We start from the raw sequence: 22,740 nt of genomic DNA on the forward strand, positions 1-22,740 counted from the left end.
AGGAGAAAGATGGAACTGGAGAAGGAGTTCCAGCCCTGAGGTGTGAAGAAGCACAGTAGGATGGGAGGAAGGTGAAAACAAGGAGAAGGAAAATGCTGGATAGGGCAAGAAATGAGAACAAAAGGGATTTCCTTTTCAAATGTCTCTCCCTGAGGTGTGCTATTAAAGCATTTGTAGTCATCTCCTTTTTGGCTGCTCTTGAATCCTGGTCTGGAAAATAAGAGGCTCTTTCCTGTTTGTTAACACAGCAAATATTCAGCCTGGAGAAGAGAAGGTTCCAGGGAGACCTTAGAGCCTCTTCCAGTCCTAAAGGGGCTCCAAGAGAGCTGGAGAGGAACTTTGGGCAAGGGTCTGGAGTGCCAGGACAAGAGGGAATGGCTTCCCACTGCCAGGGTTACTGGGATATTGGGCTCCCTTCAGCCTAAAAGTGTCTTCAGCCGTCAGGGAAAAGCTGACGAGCTGTGGCTGCTTAGAGTTAAACCTGCTGTTTTACCAGGGAAAAAAATAAATTGGAGTTTATCAGGAAAGGATTTAGAATTCCATTTTACTGAAATGCAGGGAGGAGATTATAAAATTTCTTTTTCCAATCACTTGTTACTTCCAGAGATGGGAGATCAGATGTGGCTGGACCAAACCCCAGTAAACTGCCTTTCCAGCTGTAGGACATCCTTGTCCCAGTTGTCTCCATCCAAAGGGCTGAGTGGCTTTTTGGACACACCCTGGTGATAGCAAAGAATGAAGTGTGATTTAACACCATGGGACGAGAACTGATGGTCCCCAGATTGGGAGCTGCCCCTTTGGAGCCGATTGATGTTCAGGGTGTCAGGGGCCATCCATCACCACCCTGTTGGTTCAGTGAGCTCCCTCCCTGTTTCCACTGCTGGTTTGATGCCCTTCTCTCTGTCTGTGTTGCAGCTGAAGTCCAGCTCACCCACGAGGACCCTCGGTGGGTGGGTGCCTGGTGGCTCGGGTTCCTGGTGGCAGCCAGCCTGGTGGCTCTGTCTGCAGTGCCGTATTTCTTCTTCCCCCGGGAGATGCCAAAAGAGGTAGGAGAGGTGCTGCAGGTGGGCCTGTTGGCACTGCACACAAACCCCTCTTGTTTAAATGCACATCCCCTCCCTCAGCAGCAGAAGCAGAAGCTGCTGCATCCACGGGAAACATGAGCAGGGAAGTGGTGGTGGTGCAGCTCAGAGCTGAATTCCAAAGCTGGAGGGGAGATTTGTTTGCTCTCATGTCTCATGTCAGAGGCCCTTGTGGTGCTCAGCAGCTTGTGGATGTGATCATTTTGTGGTGGAGCACTGGAGCAGTGCCTGTGTGTTGATTCCTCTGCACGGGAATGTGCAGCAGAGGGAAAGGGATAAATGGGATATTGGGAAGGAATTCCTGGCTGTGAGGGTGGGGAGGCCCTGGCACAGGTTGCCCAGAGAAGCTGTAGCTGTCCCATCCCTAGAAGTATCCAAGGCCAGGTTGGAGCAACCTGGGCTAGTGGAATGTGTCCCTGCCCACGGCAGGGGGAGGGGAATGAGATGATCTTTAAAGTCCCACCCAACCCAAACCAGTCTGTGATTCCATCATCTCTCTGGGGAGCTGCTGGGAGATGTTGCATCAATGGCCCCTGTTTCCCTTCAGGAGGGGCCACATGTGCTCTGTGAGATGATCCATCCCAGTTTATAGGAAAGGTGAATAATCCATCAGGAACCTTTTCTTGGAAGTCAGGTGTCCCCCGGGGGTGTTGGTGATACTGAGGCTGGGGGGTGGTTTGTGTCGTTTCCACTGCAAATCCTCTTGTCCACGGGGCTCGGGCTCAGGGGCTGCTCCAACACCCAGCTACACCCACCACCTCTCACTGGGACCTTTTTGCTGGCCAAAAGGATCTTAAACACTTCCCAGCCCATAAAACAGCCTGGCTCTCTGAAGTCCTTGGAAAAACTGGCAGGGAAAAACCTCCAGCAGCCCGAGCCTGTCGCTGCACGCCCAATCCTCCTTCTGGAGCCCGCTGGAGTCCACTGGTGGGACACTGCTTTACTCTGTGTTTACTGCCAGGGATTTTCCTGCTCTGGAGCCCTCCTGAGAGCTTCAGTGCTCGTGCCAAGATGGGAAACAACTTGTGAGCTCCCCAAGCGCTTCCCTGGCTGCGGATCCTGGCGTGTCGGGAGGAAGCACAGAACAAACTGTGCTTTTAGGGAAGCATCATCTCAGGGTTTGGATGCTGGGGAAGCTGCTGGGACACGCTTGACTGGTGAAATTGTGCTCATCTCGATGTCTTGGCCAGACTCTGACCTGTGTAACTGCCTTCCACGTGTTTTACCTCGAGGCAGCATCAAAACTTCGCTGTCTGAACAAGCCCGTGCACTGTCTGGCGCAGAATAATTCTACCTGAGTTTCCACAGGAATGAGTGATTCTTAGGGAGGTTTGGGGTTTCCCTGCCTGGGAAAATGTGACCTGGTTCTACTGGTTAAACCTATGGGGACGTAATGATTGACTCCTGTGTTATACAGGCCCTGAGGTTTGCAAAGGTGCTGCCAGGGGTGGAAACTGCTCAGCGTTGCAGGATGAGTGTGATCCTAAATTCAACGTGCCTGATTTATCCTCCTGAAGCCTGGATGGCTTTGAAGTCCTTAGGGATAATCACTATTAGCAGAGCCTGCTCAGGGTACCACACTCCATCTTAAGGGAAAGGCTCTTTATTAGTGCAGAGGGGGAATATTAATTTCATAAATGGCTCTTGAGTGGAAATAATGTACTTTGAACTAAAACAGGTGCATTTTTTTGGCAAGTTCTGCACTCTGAGCTGTTCAGAAGAGTTTCAGGAAGGAATGGGTGGATATTGATTTAAAAAGAACAGATTTCACTGCTCCCCTGGTTGGGGTTTGTAGGGAATGCTCCCACATGGCTGAGCACCCACATATCCCCCTGCAGCCTCAGGTCTTCTTGAATTCCTCCCTATTCTACCATCTCCCTCAGAAAGCCTTTGGAATCTTGCAGTTAAAAATAACAGCAGGAAAATAGCCTAAGTGAGAGCAAAATCCTGCCCTCCTTGCAGGATGGGAGACGCCAGGGCTGGCCAGGCCTGTCCCAGGGGGGGAATCAGCACCATCAGCAGCAGGAAGGGGCCCTGCTTACAAATGAGAATAAAAGCCTCTGTAGAAACTTTGCCAGGTGCTGTTCTGGGCAAAACGTGTCTACTGTGGGAGCACTCAAAGGCTTGTTGGAAATCTGCATTGTCACAGATGTTTTTCTGTTTGTACATATATATTATCTCTAAAAATATATATCTGTGTATATATAAATCACTTTCTCTTGCTTGCCCTTGGAGTAAATCAGTGTTAGGTTAAGGACACAAGCAGGACAGCTTTTCCATCACAAAGGGCTCTGCAGACAGGCTGGGAGAGCTGGAGGAGTCCAGCCTGGAGGAAAAAAGGCTCCAGAGAAACCTCAGAGCCCCTTAAAGCTTCTGAAGGGTCTCTAAGAGAGCTGGAGAGGCCAAAAAAGGCATTGCAGGTGCCCCAGGCCCAGCTGTCCTTGTGGACATGATAATGGGAGATTTTTGCTCTTCTGATATTTTTTTTCCTTAATCAGTCATTCCAAGCCTGGAACATTTTTATTTCTCTGCTTTGCTACTTGTCAGTTAAGTTTCTAGCCCCAAAATATCCTAAATAATCCTATTTGAGGGATGATGAGGGCAAAGCTATGAAGTTGCCATGATCTCAGGAAGGGGATGAGACTGGAAAAACTGTTTTCAGTCAAGACCAGGTTTTTTTTCCCAGCAATTCCAGCTTAGTCCTGCCTCCACGAGCCAGAAACATTCCTTGGAGTTGTGTGCTGCATTGTGGGGAACTACAGCATCTAAGGGCTTTCCAATTGCTGTGTAGCCAAGGCTGAGCTCATGCTTTGCCATCTGTTGCTGTTCTTGTATCCCACCCCCAGGTTGTTGCATTCCCACTGCTCAAGGCATTCCCTGTGCTGTTCCTCGGGCACAGGCTCTGTCTTGGCAGCTCCGTGGGTGACATGAAAAGGGTTTGAAAAGGGGAAAAGTGCTCTCAGCAGCCCCTTAAACAGCAGCAGGAGCACTGCCCTTGCTCAGCATTTCTCCTGTGCAAGATCTGTCTTGTCCACCCAAATATCTCCCGGTTCAGGTGACACTCCAAACACAAACCCAAACATCTGCATGCACTTCCCCTGCAAGGTCAGCACTTGGCATCTTCAGACAGATGTCTCTTGACAAAGTTCTGGTGGATTGTGTGGGATTTTTATAGGTTTACATGTCCCGGTCATGTCCAAGCCCTGGCTCACTGTCACACAACCCTCTCTGGATATCAGGTCACCTCACCACTGCTTTCCTCCTAAGCCTTGCTGGTAGGAGGCTTCAAAAACTGATTTCCCTGCATGTTGCAGAGCTCTGTCCAATCTCCAGTCTACATTTCAGTCATTAGTTTGTTATTGTGTCCCTAATCCTGATTAAATATCCTCCCAGTCATTGCTATATTGGCATGGTAATGGAAAGCCTTCCTTTGGCTGGGTCGGGGAAGCTGCTGATCCTCTGCTGGTTCTGCATCCCAGCAGCTCTGCTTGCAACCAACTCATCCCATCCAGAAGCTGGTTTTCCCAGTGCTGGACCAGCCTGTATCTGGTTTCCAGCTGGAAACACCATCTTCAGTTCTTCCTCCCTCCTTCCAGGGGTCCCCCATATCCTTGTGCAGAGGTGGTCCTGGAGCTGTTTCTCCAGGATTCTCCTCCTCTCATTTCACAGAACCCCAGGATGGTTTGGGGTGGGAGGGACCTTGAACCCCATCCCATTCCACCCCCTGCCATGGGCATGGGCAGGGACACCTTCCACTAGCCCAGGTTGTTCCAAACCCCATCCAGCTTGGCCTTGGACACTTCCAGGGGATCCAGGGGCAGCCACAGCTTCTCTGGGCAACCTGTGCCAGGGCCTCTCCACCCTCACAGGGAAGGATTTCTTCCCAATATCCCTCTGGCAGTGGGAAGCCATTCCCCCTTGTCCTGTCCCTCCAGGCCCTTGCAAAAAGTCCCCCTCCAGCCTCCCTATAGGCACTGAAAATGGGGATATTTTTCTGGAAACCTTCACTCTGTGATGCCTCATTAAAGCTCCTAAAGCACCACCAAAAGAAGCCTAGGAATGCAAGGCATCATCTGGGCAGTAATGAGGGGGCCAAGAGGCAGGACACAGGAAAGGAATGGGCTGGTCTCTACATTCAGCTTTTCCCCAGGGAGCTTGAAAGACAGGCACAAACAGCAGCTAAAAATACTCATCCCATTTCACGGGAGCAAGGTGCCCCTTGGCTGGTTATTTTAACACTCCAGGAAACAGGGTCCCTGGTGGGACCCCACACCTGCTGGAAGAGCCATAATGAAGTGTTTGTGGGGAGCTTGACCTTGTCAAGAGGAAAATAATTCTTTTCCAAGCTGTGAGGTTTTACATTTTGTTTGCTTAGCATGAAAATAACTTCCCTGACCTTACTTTTCACTGAGCTGGGAGTGCCAGGTTCTGCACAGCCAGAGGGGAGCTCTGCAGACACCTCAAATTAAACAAAGAATACCTCTCTGTCACAGAGCAGGTCATTTATCCCTGTTTCCAGTGGTGGATTTGAATAAAACCAGGCTGCTGGCACCTCTGGCTGCCCTTCTTGCAGCTGCAGTAGCAGGTGGGTGAGAGCAGGGAAGCTGCCTTTGTTATCCTTTCCTGCAAAGCCAGTCAGTCATACCTGATTTATCCACATCTGTAGGGTGAAATGGGGGATTTTCCCACCTCAAAGTCAGGTTATTAAAGTCCTAATGCAAAGTGTGTGGGAGCTTCATCCTCCTTCCTCACGAGCCTGTCTGCCTCCTCCATCCCCCATGAGGGTGGAAGTGATGGTGATGGAAAATCACAGGGTGGTTTGGGTTGAAGGCACCTTAAACTTCATCCATCTCACCCACTGCCACAGGCAGGGACACCTTCCACTAGCCCAGGTTGCTCCAAGCCCCATCCAACCCAGGTCTTGAACACTTCCAAGGATGGGGCAGCCGCAGCATCTCTGGGCAAAAAATCTTCCAGACAGTTAAAAAATCCCGTTGCAAAAACATCAGGTGCACCAGGAAACCGAGTCCTTTCAGGAATCATCCAGAAAAATCCAAGTGTGGGGGCATTTTGCAAAGCTCAGTTTGTTTTTCCTTGGCAAGGATGCACAGCATCCTTGCAGGGCTGGAGCATCCCTGATGGTACAACCAGCATCATTCCAGCATCATTCCAGCATCGTTCCAGCACCATCCACAGCAAGCAGGCAGGATTGCTGCTTCCCTTCATCCCAGATCTTTTTCAGGCAGCAAAAAAAAATATACCAGGGGCCAAGGCAGTGGGGGAAGAGGAGTTTTCCTCCTCCAGGAGGGCTTTGCTCCATGTGCAGGGAGCAGCTGCTCCTGGGGTGGGTGCTGAGCCGGCACGGAAATCCCTCTTGCAAGGGTCCCACTCCCACAGAGACATCCCAGACTGGAGAATTTGGGGGAATTTGGCTTTTTTCCTGGATGTGCAGGCTGTTGACTCCCTGGAGTATAAACAGCTGGAAGCTGAGAAAGCCACAGTCGGTAACAGCTTGAATGTATTTTTGGAAAACGCTGCAGCTTCAGAGCTGAGAGGAGAGACCTTGTAACTAATTGAAAAGTGAAAGGGAGAGCTGGATTTTATCTGTGCATTTGAAAAATGTATTAAACCCTGAGCTCCAGCATTAAAAACCCCCAAAAAACAGGAAAGGGGTTTCATCACTTTTGCCCTCAAAAAGGGAACGTGGCCCTTGCAGCACAGGCACTTTGCCCTCTCTGGTGTTTAATTACCAGTCTGGGTTTCAGGACAGAAGAGATCATTTTAGCCCAAGAGCTGCCCATTTCTTTCTGTCCATTAAGAACATTAATTGCTGTTGAATGAACTCATTTGTCCAGCTCAGAGCCGTGCTGGGAGCTGCAGCAGAGCTGCTGCTGAGCCCGATGGGGGATGTCAGAACCGGGGCTGTTGGCTCTGCCTGGATATACTCTGTGGTTTTCTGTGAAAACCACACTCCTGCTGAAGCCCTTCTGCTGTTACCACAAGCACAGTAGCACATCTAATCTAATTACTGCCCTCTGGTCCAGTGATTCCCCTAAAAGCCTGCGGAGCAGGGGATCCGAAGCACATCCAAGAAATCCTCCTCCCCCTTGGCTTCCCGCTGGCTGAGGGGGGAAGGATGCCATGGGATGTTGGACACTTGCCTCTGGCAGGCTGTCATCTAGTGAGGCTACAGAGGACCTTGGATGCTCCAAGCCCTCCATAGGGGGGCAGGCCCTGGCACAGGTTGCCCAGAGAAGCTGTGGCTGCCCCTGGATCCCTGTCCAAGGCCAAGTTGGACGGGGCTTGGAGCAACTTGGAGTAGTGGGATGTGTCCCTGCCCATGGCAGGGGGTGGCATTGGTTGATCTTCCATGATCCTGTGATAGTGGCAGTGATAGTGGCAACATGATTCAGTGTGGCTAAAAGAAATTAGAAGCACTGAAGGAGGAGGAGTTGCTTGAATCCAGAGGAAGTTTCCAGGAGCAGAAGAAGAATTAAAAGGGGGGGCTGGGAGAGGTCAGGGGGTCAGTGGCAGTTCCCTGTTCCTACCAGCTCATCCCTGCTCCAGGTGGCTCTGGGACACAGAACCATGGAATCACAGAATTGTTTAGGTTGGAAAAACCCTCAGAGACCATCCAGTGCAACCACTAACCCATGTCCCCAAATGTCACATTCCCAAGGCTGTTAGATTCCTCTGGGAATGGGACCTCCCCCACTGCCCTGGGCAGCCTCTGGGAGGTGAAAATATTTTGCCTCCATCCCAGGTCCTCTTCTTGCCTGGATTTGTTCCCTATTACAATTGTTGCCTCTTTTCTTGTTGTGAGAGGGGCAGAGGCACCTGCACAGCAGGTTGTTGCACACAGAGGCACAGGGAACCTGCCCATCCTCCTCCCAAAACCGGTGTCCAGACCTGTGCTGGGTGGAGATCCGGGTGTGTCACCCCTTGGGTTCTTATGGCACACCCAGAGTTAAAAAAAAGAACCTCTGGGGAGGAAACCTCATCTCCCTAAGGGTACCCATCTTTCCCACTGCAAAGGTTTACACCTCCTGGATTTGCACATTCCTGGGAGCTGGGCGCACAGTGTGCTGTACCTGGGTGTTGGTGAAGCGTGATCCACTACTGCTGGGAAAGGTGGGGAAGCTCCTGGAACATGGACATAGGGATGCTTTCAGCCCCGTTGGAATCCTGACAGTGTGGACACGGCCGCTGCTGGCCAAGCCCAGGAACGCCGCAAACTCCACCTGCAAGAAGCGTGACCTGGTGTCTGCCAGGGATTTGGGAGAGGAGAAGCGAGCTCAGGGGGAAACCCTGGCACGGTCTGTGCAGTGACAGCCTGTCCTCTGCCCCCACCAGGTGGTGAGCGGGAAGGAGGGTGACAGCAAGAAGAAGGAGGACATGCTCAGCCAGCTCAGGGCGAGGCCTGAGCACACTCAGAACCTGTCTCTGGGCGAGTTCATCAAACGTAAGTGCGAGGATTGCCCCGTCCCACACACGGGCAGGGCTCCTCTGCCGGCACAGAGGGTGAGCAGCGGGATGTGCCGTGGGCTGCAATGCTGGTAGGGGAGAGGGATGTTCCTCCCTGTGCTCAGCCCACCTCCTCGGGAACCCCTCAAGATGCAACTGTTGGGTTGCCTGGAAGTGTCCAAGGCCAGGTTGGATGGGGCTTGGAGCAATCTGGGATAGTGGAGGGTGTCCCTGCCCGTGGCAGAGGGGCTGGAACAAAATTACCCTTAAGGTCCCTTCCAGCTCCAACCCTTCTGTGGGCCTGGCAACTTTTCATCCTCAAAAAAACCTCTCCAGACCCCCCCTCATAAAGGTTGGTGACAGCATCCAAGCCAGGCTGACCTCCTGTCCAGCCCAGGGTGGCTGGCACTGCCTGGAGACAGGGGCTGAGCAGCTAAAATCAGAAGGGTGGTTTGAATCCAGTAATCCTTTCATTACTTTTTTTTTTTTATTATATTATTTATATTTATTATTAATTCTTATAAATTAACTTAGTAATTATTATAAGTTAACTCGTTTGGAAGTGAGTGAGCTCTTTGTGCTGAAGGGCTTTAGTCTGGGGAGGCAACTGCTAAAGGTTGGGTTGGGTTGGGGTTTTTTTTGAAGGAAATATCCTGCACTTCGGCAATTACTTATAAAAAGTGGCCTTCTGAAGTCAGCCCGTGTCAGCTTCCTCCATATTTCCTGAACGTTGTCCCTCTAATTTATTGGAAATTGTCTGCATTCTGAAGGTCAGTGCAGGGCAGGCACAGGCAGATGAGCGTGGGCAGGTTTTTACTCTGGGCTAATGCTCAATTAGGGGAGTCAGGCAGGGGGTTATTCCCCCCCTGACCTTGGGGCACTGTCATTTAGTAAAAAAAATGTGCTTTGGAAGCAATTGCAAGGGAACAGATTTACAGTGCTCGGGTGGGACTTTCACACTGACACTTTGCCTCTGAAACATGAATAAAAATGAGCTCCCTGCTGCTGGGTGGAGAGAAGAAGGAGATATCTCACCTCTGCTGGAGCTGCAGGTTTGGCTTGGGGCTTGTATCAGAGTTGCTGTGTCAGGGTTATGCTAAAAATTCATCATTTCTGAGAATTCATCCCCTCAAACCCAGTTCTGAAAGAAATGAAGTGTCTGTTTTCTGTCAAGAGAGAGCAATGTTGCTGAAATCCCCAGGATCTCTGATACAAAACTCTTTTTTAGAGCCAGAAACTGGGTGGTGGGGAGTGCGTGGCGCTGAGATGGGGACAATTTGGGTTAGTCTAAAGATTTTTCCTTCCCATTTTGTCACTCTCCTGCTTGTTTTGTTTCTTCTATCTATATATATATATATATATAATTTTTTTTTTTAATTACAAGATGATTTGTGAAAAGAGCATTGGGAGATTTTCCAGCCTGATTCACCTTTGCAGTGTCCAAGGTCAGGCTGGAGCAACCTGGGACAGTGGAAGGTGTCCCTGCCCATGGCAGGGGGGTGGAATGGGGTGATCTTCACGGTCTTTTCCAACCCTGCTCCTCATACTCACAAGGTGCTCCTTTTGCAGGCGTTGGGTCTGCTCACAGTAATGAAAAAACTGGGATTTAGGCAGCCTGGAGTGATTTCCATTGCTAATTTCCAGGCTTCTGTTGAAAACACCTTGGAGGATGTACGGATTCTGTTGCACACACTGGGAATTAATCCATTAAAGGTGATCTTCAGAGCTTTGAGGACACCGTGCTTGTGACTTGTTTGTTACTCTTATGGTCCCTGCAGGCAGTTTCAAAGATATTTTTTGATTGTTATTGTACAGTTTCCACTCGCTTTTAATATCTGCCCAACTTCCTCCCTGGAGCTGGGAGGGAGATCCAGTTAGTCATGAGGAGGTGATTGCAGAGGACACAAATCTTCTGTGACCTGCTCAGTGTTGTGCTTCTTTTGAGCTCTGATTTGGGGTGGCAGAGGGGGCATTGTTTGATTGAAAAGACCAAAAACTCTGGGGAAAAGAGCTTTTTGGTGGAAGATTCCCACTGACTTCCAGAAGAGGCTGGGTTAGCTCTCAGGAGGTCTCAGTTGAGGTTTCATATTTGCAAAACAGCTGGACTATGCTTCAGAAATCAGGATTTTAGTGATACTTAGGAGCAAAACCACCTCCCCTCTTGGGTTCACGTTGGTCTCACACAGCTCATTCCCTCTCCAGCTGCCTGCTGCCCTCCCAGCTCTCCAGTGGGTCAGTGTTTTAGGGTTCCTTGACCACATCTTGCACTCTTGGACCCCCTCTAATGACCTGCTTTTGCTACTCCCCAACATTTTTGGCTGCTTGCCTGACCCTGAGAGCAGAGTGCTGAGCTGGAGAGGCAACACTCCCATGGACTGGGGCTTTCCATTTGTATCTGGAGCACCCTGCTGCATCCACAGGGGTTCCTTTTGCTCTTCACATGACACCTCAGGACAACTAAAACAAACACACAGCTTGGGGCATCTCCCAGACAAGCTCCCAGAGCTGCTGTGCCGGAGCAGATAGAAAGATTGTCCCGGTTGTTTGGGAGCTGCTAAGAGTTAACACCATTAATTTGTGGCAGGCCCTTGCATTAATCCTCCCTGTTAATTCCTTATCTCTGCTCCAGCATATTGGCTCTCCGAGCCCTCATCTGGGAAACTCGTCATCCGTTTTTGTCTGGAAGTTGCCCTTTGCAAAGCCAGACAGGGATCACGGGGGGGAAGGGGGAGAGGCAATGGCTCAGGGGGGACAACAGCAGGAGAGAAAGTGGGTTTGGGGTGTCACAAAGGAGAAATCACCCCAGGATGGACAATTCCAGCCTCCCAGCTGGAGGATGTCAGCACTGGGCACCCTGATTCCCCCACCCCCAGGGGTGGCTGCCTTTTCTAAGCAGGCTGAAGATCCCTCTTTCTCCAGGGTTCAGCCACGGGGGAATTTGCTGGAGCGTCTCTTGCCTGTAAACAAAGAAAAATTGCATTTTTTAATGATTGAAACAAAAAGGACATTGAAATTGCAACCGCAGCAAACAAATAAATTAACTTTTAATGACTTCCCATCTCCTCTTGTGTTTGCTTTAGCAGAAGCTCTGCCAGAAAGCTCCAGGGAAAGGGCTGGAAGCGAGATGAGCTTTGCACTCCCTTCCCCCTCCCGAGCCTTTCTGTGATTCTTGGATTAATATTTTGCTGTACCCCCTGCTCTGTGTGCAACAGGTTTGCCCTTCTCCTTTCAGGTTTTCCTCTGGTGCTGCTGAGGAACCTGCGTCACCCCGTTTACCTGCTGGTGGTGTTGGCTCAGGTCAACATCTCTGCCATGGTTGCTGGTTTAGCCACGTTCATGGGCAAGTTCCTGGAGAGGCAGTTCTCCCTCACAGCCTCCTTTGCCAACATGATCATTGGTAAGTGTTGCTGAGCACTCCTTAAAAAAAAATTGAGTTGGGAATGACAGAGGATTCCTCTGGAGCCTCTGGTCTCCTTCCATGACCCACAGGCAGACACGGCACAAGGTCCTTGCCCAGCTCCCATCTGCTTGCTTTCCTTCCTTGCCACTGCAGCCTGAGCTTGCTGGGATATTTTAAGACCTGGAGAAACGTCTGTTGTCTAAAGCTGTTCTCTGTAATCAAGGAGAGAAAGGAACTCAGTGCATCGAGGGAGCAGGGAAACATCAACATCTATGAATTCTGCGTGTTCTGTATCAGCAATTACTTCACATCCATTGTTGGGTTAATGATCTGAAGTGTGCAACAAATAAATCAGAAGAAAGTAGGCAGAGCAGGCTGGCAAAGCCCACCAGCCTGGGCTTAACACAGGCAGAAAGGTTAAAAGCTGAAACAGTCGCGTCCTGCCCAGCTGAGCTGTTCCCAGCCTGGATTTACCTTCTCCATATTTCATGGATGAACTTCCCTACCCTTTGTTCCCACCACTGAATCTTGCTTTGCTACCTTCTGATAGACCAAAAAGCTTCCTGTGGTAGAAAATTCCTTCCTTGCAGGGTATTTATGGGCTGAAAGCACCGTCCCCATTGACTCTCTGCTGAATTAAAAGAATCTGCACTTCTGGAGCTGAACTTCGGGCTCCCCATAATAAAAATGGGGTTTGCAGAACACCAAGTCTGTGGTGGAAACCTTCACGGTTTTACAAGGGTGACAATCCTGCACTGTGTGAAAATTAAACACCCTCTTCAGGTTTACTTGGTGTTTCCTCCTGTCTACAGGGAAAAGTCACAGTTTCTGGGTGAAGCACAGCTTCCCCCTGCTCCCTACATCTCCCATCCATGGGTGCATAAGGCAGCCAGTTTGCTGTGGGATCCTGCTGGGTTTGAAAAGCAGCTTTTTCGTAGCATTATTCCACCAGTCCTTGCAAAATCCCTTGGTCCCTCCTGGGTCATCTGTGCTGAAAAACAGAACTCAGCAGCAAATCTTCTGGGCCTTTGCTGTATGAAGGGACTGAGATGGGTCAGAGGATGGAAAACAATGTATGATGATAGGACAAGGGGAATGGCTTTAAATGGGATATTGGGAAGGAATTCTTGGCTGTGAGGGTGGGCAGGCCCTGGCACAGGTTGCCCAGAGAAGCTGTGGCTGCCCCTGGATCCCTGGAAGTGTCCAAGGCCAGGTTGGACAGGGCTTGGAGCAACCTGGGCTAGTGGGAGGTGTCCCTGCCCGTGGCAGGGGTTTGGAACAAGGTGATCTTTAAGGTCCCTCCCCATCCAAACCGTTCTGTGACTCCGTGATCCCATGAGCTGCCTCTCCCCAGGTGCCGTGAACATCCCGGGGGCGATGGTGGGGATCGTGGTGGGCGGTGCCATCCTGAAGCGGTTCCAGATGTCCCTGGGGCGATGCAGTGCCATGTGTGTCCTGGGCATGTTCCTGTGCCTGCTGGTGGCCTTTCCCCTCCTCTTCCTCGGTTGCCCCACGCAGAAGGTCGCGGGCGTCACCTACAGCGACAGGTACCGACAGCTCCCGCCGGGCTGGGCACGGGCAGCTCGTTCCCAGGGCTGTGGGAACACCCCAATCCAGCTGCATTCCTCAGAGGGGAGGTGTGAGTTAAGCAGAATGCCCAGAAATAGGGTTATTCCCTCAGGAGAAATATTTGATGGTGATTATAAAAGTCTAGAAGTTATTGTGGATAAACATTGAATCCGCTGCGTCCCCAGGTTTGGGGTAGAGTGTGTATTTTTAATTTATCCCATGCATGGGGTCATTTGAGCTTTATCTCCTTAGAATTAAAACCTTTTTAACATAAAGGTTTTTAGGAGCAGGGTTGTAAGAGCCCAGTTGGTGGGATTTCCCCCTCAAGAGCAAGTGTAATGTGGAACCTCAGGCAAGCACATTTTTGGCACAAACAGCACAAGATTAAAATTCCATCTTGGAAAGCACAGCACGTTAGGCACCCATGAATGATTTGAGCAGGGGCCAGCCCTGGGATCACACCTTCAAAGCTGTGGCAGCTTCCCTGTGCAGCTACAACGTGGGCAGGAGCTTCTTGTCTTCCCTCAAGGCTTGACCCAAGTTTCTGTGAATCCACATGCTCAGTGTCTCATGGTTTCAGTGGAAGCCGGTCCTGGCCCTTGGTGGGAAGCTCAGAATGTTGCAAGTACCCCAAACCCCCACGTCTGGGACCAAATATGAAGGGAGTGTGTGACTGCCTTGATCATTTGTGGTCGGGATGCTTTGCCCAGGCAGAGCAAAACCTCGGGGGGGGGAGTTCGAGTGGAATTTCCTCACTCACTTCTGGGGAAGGTTTGGTTGAGCAATCAAGTGGTTTTTCACTCATCTCAGTGCACACGTGGTATATTTTCTGTCCAAGGTGAATGTTAGTGATGCTCAGTGCTTTGCATTAATATTTTCTCCCCGCTGCAGCCCTGAATTTGGGCACCATGAGCTGGAGTGCAACCTGCAGTGCAGCTGCCCCGAGCAGGCCTATAACCCCATCTGTGGCTCCAACTCCATCGAGTACATCTCCCCTTGTTCTGCTGGCTGCAGGGCTGTGAATATCCAGGAGGACACCAACTCAGTGCTGGTGAGTCATTCCCACTCATCCCACTGTGGGATGGCTGATGAGGGATGACCAATGCATCAGCAATTGTTGACATCTGTTAGTGCTGGACAAGCTCTGCGTGATCCACGTGGAATGAGCAGAGCAGGCCAAAAGAATAAGGAGAAACCTCTTAGCCATCCAATATTTTAGGTGTCCTTCCCCACTCGCCTGACCCCCCAGGGCAGCTTTTGCTTCCCAAACCCTGGCTTCCTTCCTTGAGTGGACTTTTTCCATGGAAGATGCAAAGACCTTCTGCTTTCCCCCCGCCCCCCCATCCCCAAATGGTCACCAGGAAGGTCACCTTCCTGAGCTGTGTTTCCTGGGGTGGGACAGGAGCATGTGCAGGGTGGGAAGGCCAAGCAGAGCACCTTGCATGGTCTGTGCAAGCCCCTTAAACTGCTGTGATTTCCCCCTATCCTTGAATAGGCACCTTCCAAAACCAGGATCCCAGTTTAGGCACCACATACCTGAAGTTCCCTTGGATGGAATCCATGTGCTTCCTCTTTTTTTCTGGGGTTATGAAGGGAAAACATCCACACAGGAGGTGCCCATTTTCACATACCTGGGTGTCTTGCACTGGGTGTCACCCAAACCGCTCTCCCAAGAGGATTTGCCTCAGGGAGCAGCTCTGAGTGATTTAAATACCTTGAAAATCATTAGCAATCCATACAGGATGAGTCGTTTCCCTGCTGTGTTCTTGGCACAGGATATAATGGCAGCACGGGACTGTCTGGGCAGTTTTCAGCAGCATTTTGTTAATTAACAGCTCTTCATTTTAATAACAATTATGTTTTCTGCCAGAGCTTAGTCCCAGATGTGTTTTTCTGCATCCCTGGGCCTGCCTTTTGTGCAGCAGATCCTTTTCAGCTGCTTTTTTCCTGCTCGGAGATGCCTCCAGCCCTTTGACACCCTCTTCTCCTCAGTGTGTCCCACTCCTGCATCCATTATTCCTGTAATTATGTGTAGCCACAGGCTACAGCAAAACCAGGGCCACGCCAACACTACTTGGCAAAGCCACCATCAGCTCTTCTTTTCGGGTGTTACCTGTTGAATGAAAGGAAAAAAAGAGATTATTGCATTGATGGCATTCTTCCAGCCCCTGTTTTGTTGGAAATTTTACTCTCTTCTTCCCATTCGCAACCAGAATTTAGAGTCCAACAGGGTCCCAGCTGGGACTTGCATTCTGGTTTTTTCCCAGCCCTGGTGTTGCATCAGCCTGGTGGCACCGCTGCCCAGACAGTGCATCCATCTCCCAGGGACAGACCCCCCAGAGGCTCTGGGGTTTTGGAATGCAAGGGGCAGAGCCTTCACCTCCAGCCCTCTGCCTGCACTTGGCTTCGTGCGAGTCCCCTCAGGGTGGTGACCCTGATTCTCTGCAAAAGGTGATGGTGACACAGACAGAGAGAGTTTTGATTTATCTGATCGTGTTTTTTTGGTCACTGCTTGGGCCCAAATTCACCCCAGCTCTCCCTTGCCTGTGGGGGGGTCCGCTGAAGACCCACCTCGTCCTCCGTGGCTGCAGAAGGAGTCCGAAGGATGAGTTTGGTTTAGTCCTTTTCAGGTGGCTGAAGAAGATAAATCCCAGTGTTCACGTCAAATAGCAAATCCTCCTTGCTAGAGGTGGGAGGAGGGATTGTGACCCCTTTCATCCTTGTGTCCCCCTTTCATCCTAACTCTCCCCCCACGCTCTCAGCCAGGAGCAGTTCCCTGTGGTCACAAAGCCACTCTGTAGGAACAGGGTTTTGGGGGAACCCTGAGCTGCTCCTGCCTCTGGGATCACCCTTCTCGGCAAACTGCCACCCCTTCATGAAACTGTGCCCCTCTGGCAACCAAAAGATCATGCTCGTTTTATTTAAAAGTCTCTTCCAAAAATGAAAAAAAAAAAAAAAAGAAGGAGAGAATTGGAACTAAAAAATGGAGAAAAGTTAAAAAACCCTCATCCATCACCTCGAGGCATCTTCCTTTGCTAAGGCTCTGCTGGTTATTTATGACCCTCTCTCAAAGGTGAGGTTTTATATTTTCCCCTTGTAAGTGTTTTCTGATTTAAGGCTCCCCTGAGCTTGGGCTCTGGCTTTGGCTGCAGCTCTGCCCTGCACACAGTCCCTGGATGAAGGGTCTCCCAGCAGGACACGACCTGGGGACAGGTGACAGAGCCCAGGCAACCTGTGCCAGGGCCTCTCCACCCTCACAGCCAACAATTCCTTCCCAATACCCCACCTAACCCTGCCCTCTGGCAGTGGGAAGCCATTCCCACCCCTTGTCCCGAGTCCCTCTCCAGTTCTCCTGGAGCCCCTTTGGGCACTGGAAGAGACTCTAAGGTGCTAATTAATTACAGACACCCTCAGCATGGCAGCTGGCAGCTTTCCCTTCCACCTCCAGATGAGCAGCCTCTGGGTTTTCTCTCCCTCTCCAGAACTACACCGACTGCAGCTGCATCTCTGAGAACGGGGGCTCTGCCGCTCCCGGGACCTGCGGCACCGGCTGCTCCCACCTCTTCCTGCCTTTCGTGGTGCTGTCCTGCCTGGCCGGGATCCTCGCCAGCACATCCCACACCCCGTCCTTCATGCTCATCCTCAGGTGAGCAGCTGGCTCAGGCAAGGTCTGGGTGCAGCCACCGAGACCTCCTGAGGTGATTTTTTTGGGGGGGTCCTGGGGTTGAGGGGGAAGGTTTTGTCCAGCTGGGGGTTAAATTAGCCCTGTATTACACCATCAGCTCAGCATTAATTCAGCACAACAGTCCTCTGGCTCGTTTTAATGCAGCTCTGTATTGAGTTAAGAGGTTTAATTACCTCCCTTTGCTGGAATACAGCCTCCCTTCCCAGGGCAGAGAGGCAATTAGGACTCCAGCTCCCCACCCCCTTGGAAAGGTGCCTATGGGGCAGCACCAACAGCCTAAATATGAGACCCAGACTAGTGGGGCTGGACTCCAGGACGGGCTGAGCCTGGGAATGTGCTGGAGGAGAGGGGAAAACCATGGAGGAATCCTTGTGTTAGCCCGTAAATGATGTTTCCAAGCACATTTCTGTGGTTGAAACATTCCAAACAGTTGCTTTTTAGGGAAAAGCTGTGGTTAAAAAAATCTGGTTTGACTTTGACTCCCAGAGCTGTGAGTGCTCCAGGCAGCCAGAGGGGAAAGGGGAGCTCAGTGCCCTGAGGGTGATGATCTGGAGGTTCCTCTGCCACCCAGCCCTCTCCTGTGTGTGAGCAGCGGGAACCACAGGCTGGAATATTGATTCCAGAAAACTGGGGCACCACCAAAATAGACACCGGGGCTTCCCACCCTAAAACCAGCCACTTCCTCAGTGTGCAAATCCCTTGCTTGGCTGCAAAAAGCATGCCTTGTGTTGCTTGTGTTTTACTCACAGGGATTCTTTAAATGACAAGCAAAAATACTTCAGCTGAGCTCCTCCCCATCTTTTAGGGAGGATTTTTCGGGCCAAGGAAGAGCTGTGGTCAGTGTAAATGAAATGAATGAAACCTCATCATCTCTGTTGACCTAAATGGCAGCTCCCTGGGGGTCCTTGGTGGTTGGGATGAAGGACAACTTTTTGGGTGAGGTGCTGTGCCAGGGAGGGAAACGTCCACCTTTGTGGGATTGGCCAGGGGGTAAATTTTCCTTTTCGTTTTTGTTTTTTTTTTTCAGGAGCATCCAGCCTGAAGACAAATCCTTTGCTGTTGGGATACAGTTCATGCTGCTGAGAGTTTTAGGTAAATTAAAGTGTGTTAAAATCCCATCTTGGAGGTCTGTAGGGATGATGCAGCAGGAGTGCTGTGTGTTCAGACTAATCAAAGCCTGTCCTAAGCCAGAGAAAGATGCTGCATTGCAGGGTCTTGGGGGGCTGCACATGGGGAGGGGACAGGGCACCTCCATGGGGGTAAATTACATAATTTAATAAAATGGGGCATAAATGCTCAGGGCGTGAAGGAGGTGAGCACTGGGATAAGTTGCTCAGGGAGGTGGTGGAGTCACAGTCTCTGGGAGCACCCAAGAGGTGCCTGGATGTGATTTAGGGGTGATCATGGTGGTGCTGTGTTGATGGTTGGACTCGGAGATCTCGAAGGTCTCCTCCAGCCTCGGTGATCCTGTGATTCCCGGCACGAGCAAAGAGAAAGAAGAGCTTCCATCTCGACGGGGAGCGAGCACTTCCCAGCCCTTTAGCACCCAGGGAAGCCACCAGGCCTGGCTGTGTGCCAGCAGAGGAGCTCCCTTGGCATAACCAAGCCCCCCTTGTGCTTCCAGCGTGGATGCCGGGGCCCGTCCTGTACGGCAGCGCCATCGACACCACCTGCATCCTGTGGGAGAGGAGGTGTGACAGGAAGGCAGCCTGCAGATACTACGACAACACCCTCTTCAGGCAAAGGTAGGGGTGGCCCAGCAGCAGGAGGGCTGAGGGTGCAGAGGGGGTTTCCAGAGGTGGCACCCACCTCTGGCACGGGATGAACTGATGGTAAACAAACGGGGGCACTCACAGCTCCATGGCCAGGATAACCCCCAGCAGTGCCCAGGAATGGGTTGGAAAACCGCTGGCACAGGCCCAAACCCTGCCAAGGGCTGTGCAGAATTGCTGATGTAGACCGCAGAGGTCCAGTTCCAGGAAAGCCCCTACAATCCCTCACTGGAACAACCTCCCTGGGGACACAGCAGAGTCCTCATCACTGGAGGCTTTCAAGATGAGAGTGGAAAAAGCTGTAGATAATCTCCCCCCGGCTCCCTTTCCCATGGAAGGTCGAACCACATGACTTTTTGAGGTGCCTCCCAACCTGAGCTGTTGTGTGATGCTGTGGTGACTCCTCACACCTGGGTAGACAGAAGCAGCCCATCCTGATGTCTTCTCCACGGGGGAAATGCAGCAGTGGGGGTGACCCCAGCCCCAAACCTGCCTGTGAGGTGCTGCAGGGGCTCTGGGGACATTGGGTGTTGGTGCCCTGGGGCTCATCTTCCAATAAAACACCCCAGCTTGACACACAGGAGACACCAAATGCAGCCTGTGCACGGTGAGGAGGCTGGGGAGGAGCTCCAGGTGATGGTATTCCATCCCCACGGCAGATTCATCATGGAATGGCTCTCTGACCATTAGCTGTGTCAAGTCCTTTTCACCCTCCAGCCCCAGGCAGCGCCCTGGCCGCCCTGATTTGTTGTGTTTCCACACCGCAGGTACCTCGGCCTCCAGTTTTTCTTCGAGGTGGGAGCTTTCCTGTGCTTCGTGGCCGTGTACCTGATCCTCAGGAGGCAGGAGAGGGAAGCCAGCAAGGCAGCAGAGACAAAGGCAGATCCAGAGAAGGAGAAACTGGCAGGAAAGCCCACAAAGACCCCGGAATCCAAAGTGTGACGCCCAGAAGGTGAATCGTGATCTGTGCCCGGGGCAGGTGAAGCCGCCTGTGGGTGAAGCCACCCCCATCTCAACTGTGAAGGGTGGATGGTGATGGACTGTGGGGCTGCTTCCCCACCTTCTGGGTGGGAATAACTCCTCCTGCACTGGCCTGGGAGCCCATCCATACGACGCTGTGCCTCTTCCACCTCGGTGGTGCAGCTTGTTCCTTCACACGGGTTATTCCACACAGAGCAACCTTTGGATGCTGCAGCCTTCGGGATTTATGTCCTCCAAAGCATTTGTTCCTGCTGACAGTCTCAGTGATGCCAGCACTGAGCATTAACCACACAGCTGAAGAGTTTTGTGTGGGGATGTGTGTTTTGTTTGTTTGGTTTTTTTTATAGCAATAAATCATTTTTAAGAAACGGTTTTGTACCGAACCCATAGATCTCTGTGAGTGATGGCCTGTCCTTGCCCCCAGAATGTCAGCTGTGCTTATTGCCTTTCCTCTCAGGGTGTTAGATGGTCTCTCTTCCTTGAAGGCTTCATCCAGCTCCACCTGACATTGCTGGGGTTTGGGTCACTGGCTGTGGGCCTTTCCAAGGACCTTCTGCACATCTGCTGAAGCTTTGGTGGTGAGGGGCAGGGATGAGGATCCTGGGGAGGGGAGGGCATCGGAAGGAACTGGAGGAACTGCAGTACCTGCAGGCTTGTGGCACTTTGGCAGCACTTGGGCCACATTTTGCAATAACAATAATAATAATAATAATAGTAATAACTCTTATTTTTGAGTTATCAATACTTATTTTCTGATTCTCAGTGCTTATCACAGGAGGTTACTGAAGCACCTCAGTGTTCAGGCTCCTTCCTGGTTTGTACCTTGACAAAGGCAGGAGCTCTCCCAGGGGTGCAGGGTCAGAGAGGGAGGTTGAAGCCATCCCTGTCTAGACTGGGCAGAGCTCTGAGTTGAACACAAAGCCCACCAGCCTTGTGCTCCTTGAAGGGGTTTCTGTCTGTAATGATGGGGTGGAAGTTGAGTCTGGGGTTATTTTGGTGCAGCTGCCTCTATTTTCTGCACTTATCCCATCCTGGGGCTCCTTTCCTCTCAAGCCCAGATTGTGTTGCTGCTCTCCTACCACCAGTGTGCAACCACAGACCACCAGGGAACTTGTCATTTTTGGCTCCAGAATGGAATTCAGTGGAGAAAACAAAACTTCCAAGTTCAACCCAAATATGCAGAAGAGAAATACACAGTGGAAAAAATTCATTAACTTCTCCCACCCTGGTAAATAGTCCTCTGGTGAGGGCTGGGGTGTGCAAAGAAGAGCTGTGGGGGAGGATGGGAAAAGCCTGTAAGTGGCTGGTTTAGATATTTCTAGATACCTACCAGGCTCTTAGCCCAGCCATTTTGAGAGACCCAACTGTACCACAGTGCAGACTGAGAGATTAATTTGAATTTTTTAGGGTCTTGGGGTTTTTTTTCCCCCCTATTTTTGTGCAGTGCTTTTTGTTCGTGGAGATGGTTGAGAGAGCCTACAACCCTGTTCACAGGTATCAACTCAGAACTGACTTCTGGCTTCAAAGAAGGTTCCAGAAGGCAGACAGGTGTGTGAGTGGATGCTGAAGAGATGTGGGTGGACCCATTCAGAGAAGAACAAGTAGCATATGCTGGCCGTGGCTCCCCAGCCTGCTGGAGTTCTGCACTGTTTTCAATTTTCAAGGCAGCATCTGTTGCTAAACCAGACAGGAGTGGAGTAAGAATGAGGTTCTTCGGACAAGGGTAGGGAAGAGACAGTCCAAGATGCTCTCAGGGGTCACTCCAGGTCTTGGCAGCCCAGGAATTTGAGGCATCTTTGCTGCATCCTGTGGAGAAGAAGGTTCTTTCCCAGCTCAGCTCACAGCCGGTTTCCTGCCTTGCTCTGCAGGATCCCAAGTCGCTCCAAGGTACTTCCCAAACCACAACAAATAAATAACAACACGCTTTGTTTTGCACGGAGTGAGAAGTCAGGAGCTGCCACGTGCTTTGCCAGGAATCTGCCACAGATTTGCTTCTTGGCCCAGAGGAGCTGTGGCTGCCCCAGCCCTGGAAGTGTCCAAGGCCAGGCTGGACGGGGCTTGGAGCAACCTGGGCTGGTGGAAGGTGTCCCTGCCCATGACAGGGGGTGGCACTGGATGAGCTTTCACTCCCAGAAAGGCCTGGGAGTTCTCCCTGCTGGGCTTGGGGCTCCACTTTCATGTTCCACTTGGAAAACTCCTATCCCATCGTATGAAGGTTTTTTGCTCAGGCAATGCACAAGGTGGCACAGCCTGAGTCCTTCCTTTCCTGGTTGCCCCTCCAGCAGAGGAGAGATCCCTGTGGATAAGCATCCAAGGAATTTGCACACAGTGTGTCTTAGCTTCGTGGTCAGCTGTGAGCCTGTTATTATGCCTTTGCTCTGGTACTTCCCATCAATTTGGGCTGCAGTTTCCATCAAGAGGAATAAACCCATTTTCCCCTTCCCCTCCTCTGTGTTCTTTGAGAACGCTGTTGAAAGGGACTGACTTGGCAGAGAAGATTAAAAGGAGGCAGTTTGGAAAGTCTGGGAGGGAGATAAAACCCAGGGAGCATGAAAAGGTTGTCAGCACCCAGGGAGCAGGAGGAGGAGGAGTGTTTGATGGGGAGCAGAGGCAGGCAGGCAGGAGGGCTGCAAAGGGAAGGAAGCAAAGGAAGGTGTAGCAGCAGCAGCAAAATCCACCCTGTGCTGTTCTCCTGGTTTTCCCCAGGGGAGATTATCCCATGGAGACAGATTAAAATAGAATTTACAGAGCACTTCAGGGTATACCTCAAGTAACAGCCATATATTT

General features: G+C 51.2%; 1 protein-coding gene across 2 annotated transcripts in view; it reads left to right on the plus strand.

Annotated features, from left to right (window-relative positions):
• SLCO2B1 (solute carrier organic anion transporter family member 2B1) overlaps positions 1–20,342 on the plus strand; it is a 37,139-nt gene extending 16,797 nt beyond the window's left edge. For both annotated transcript variants that reach the window (XM_050333467.1, XM_050333468.1), the window contains exons 7-15: positions 916–1,046; positions 8,436–8,544; positions 11,779–11,943; positions 13,301–13,493; positions 14,407–14,566; positions 16,998–17,161; positions 18,228–18,292; positions 18,825–18,945; positions 19,740–20,342. In XM_050333467.1, the coding sequence (XP_050189424.1) occupies positions 916–1,046; positions 8,436–8,544; positions 11,779–11,943; positions 13,301–13,493; positions 14,407–14,566; positions 16,998–17,161; positions 18,228–18,292; positions 18,825–18,945; positions 19,740–19,914 (1,283 nt within the window). In that variant the 3' untranslated portion in view covers positions 19,915–20,342. The remainder of the gene's footprint in view (positions 1–915; positions 1,047–8,435; positions 8,545–11,778; positions 11,944–13,300; positions 13,494–14,406; positions 14,567–16,997; positions 17,162–18,227; positions 18,293–18,824; positions 18,946–19,739) is intronic.
• Positions 20,343–22,740: the final 2,398 nt, after the last annotated feature.

The sequence above is a fragment of the Myiozetetes cayanensis genome, unplaced genomic scaffold, assembly GCF_022539395.1.
Source record: "Myiozetetes cayanensis isolate MyiCay16 unplaced genomic scaffold, myiCay2020 scf5-8, whole genome shotgun sequence".
In the NCBI taxonomy this organism is placed as follows: domain Eukaryota; kingdom Metazoa; phylum Chordata; class Aves; order Passeriformes; family Tyrannidae; genus Myiozetetes; species Myiozetetes cayanensis.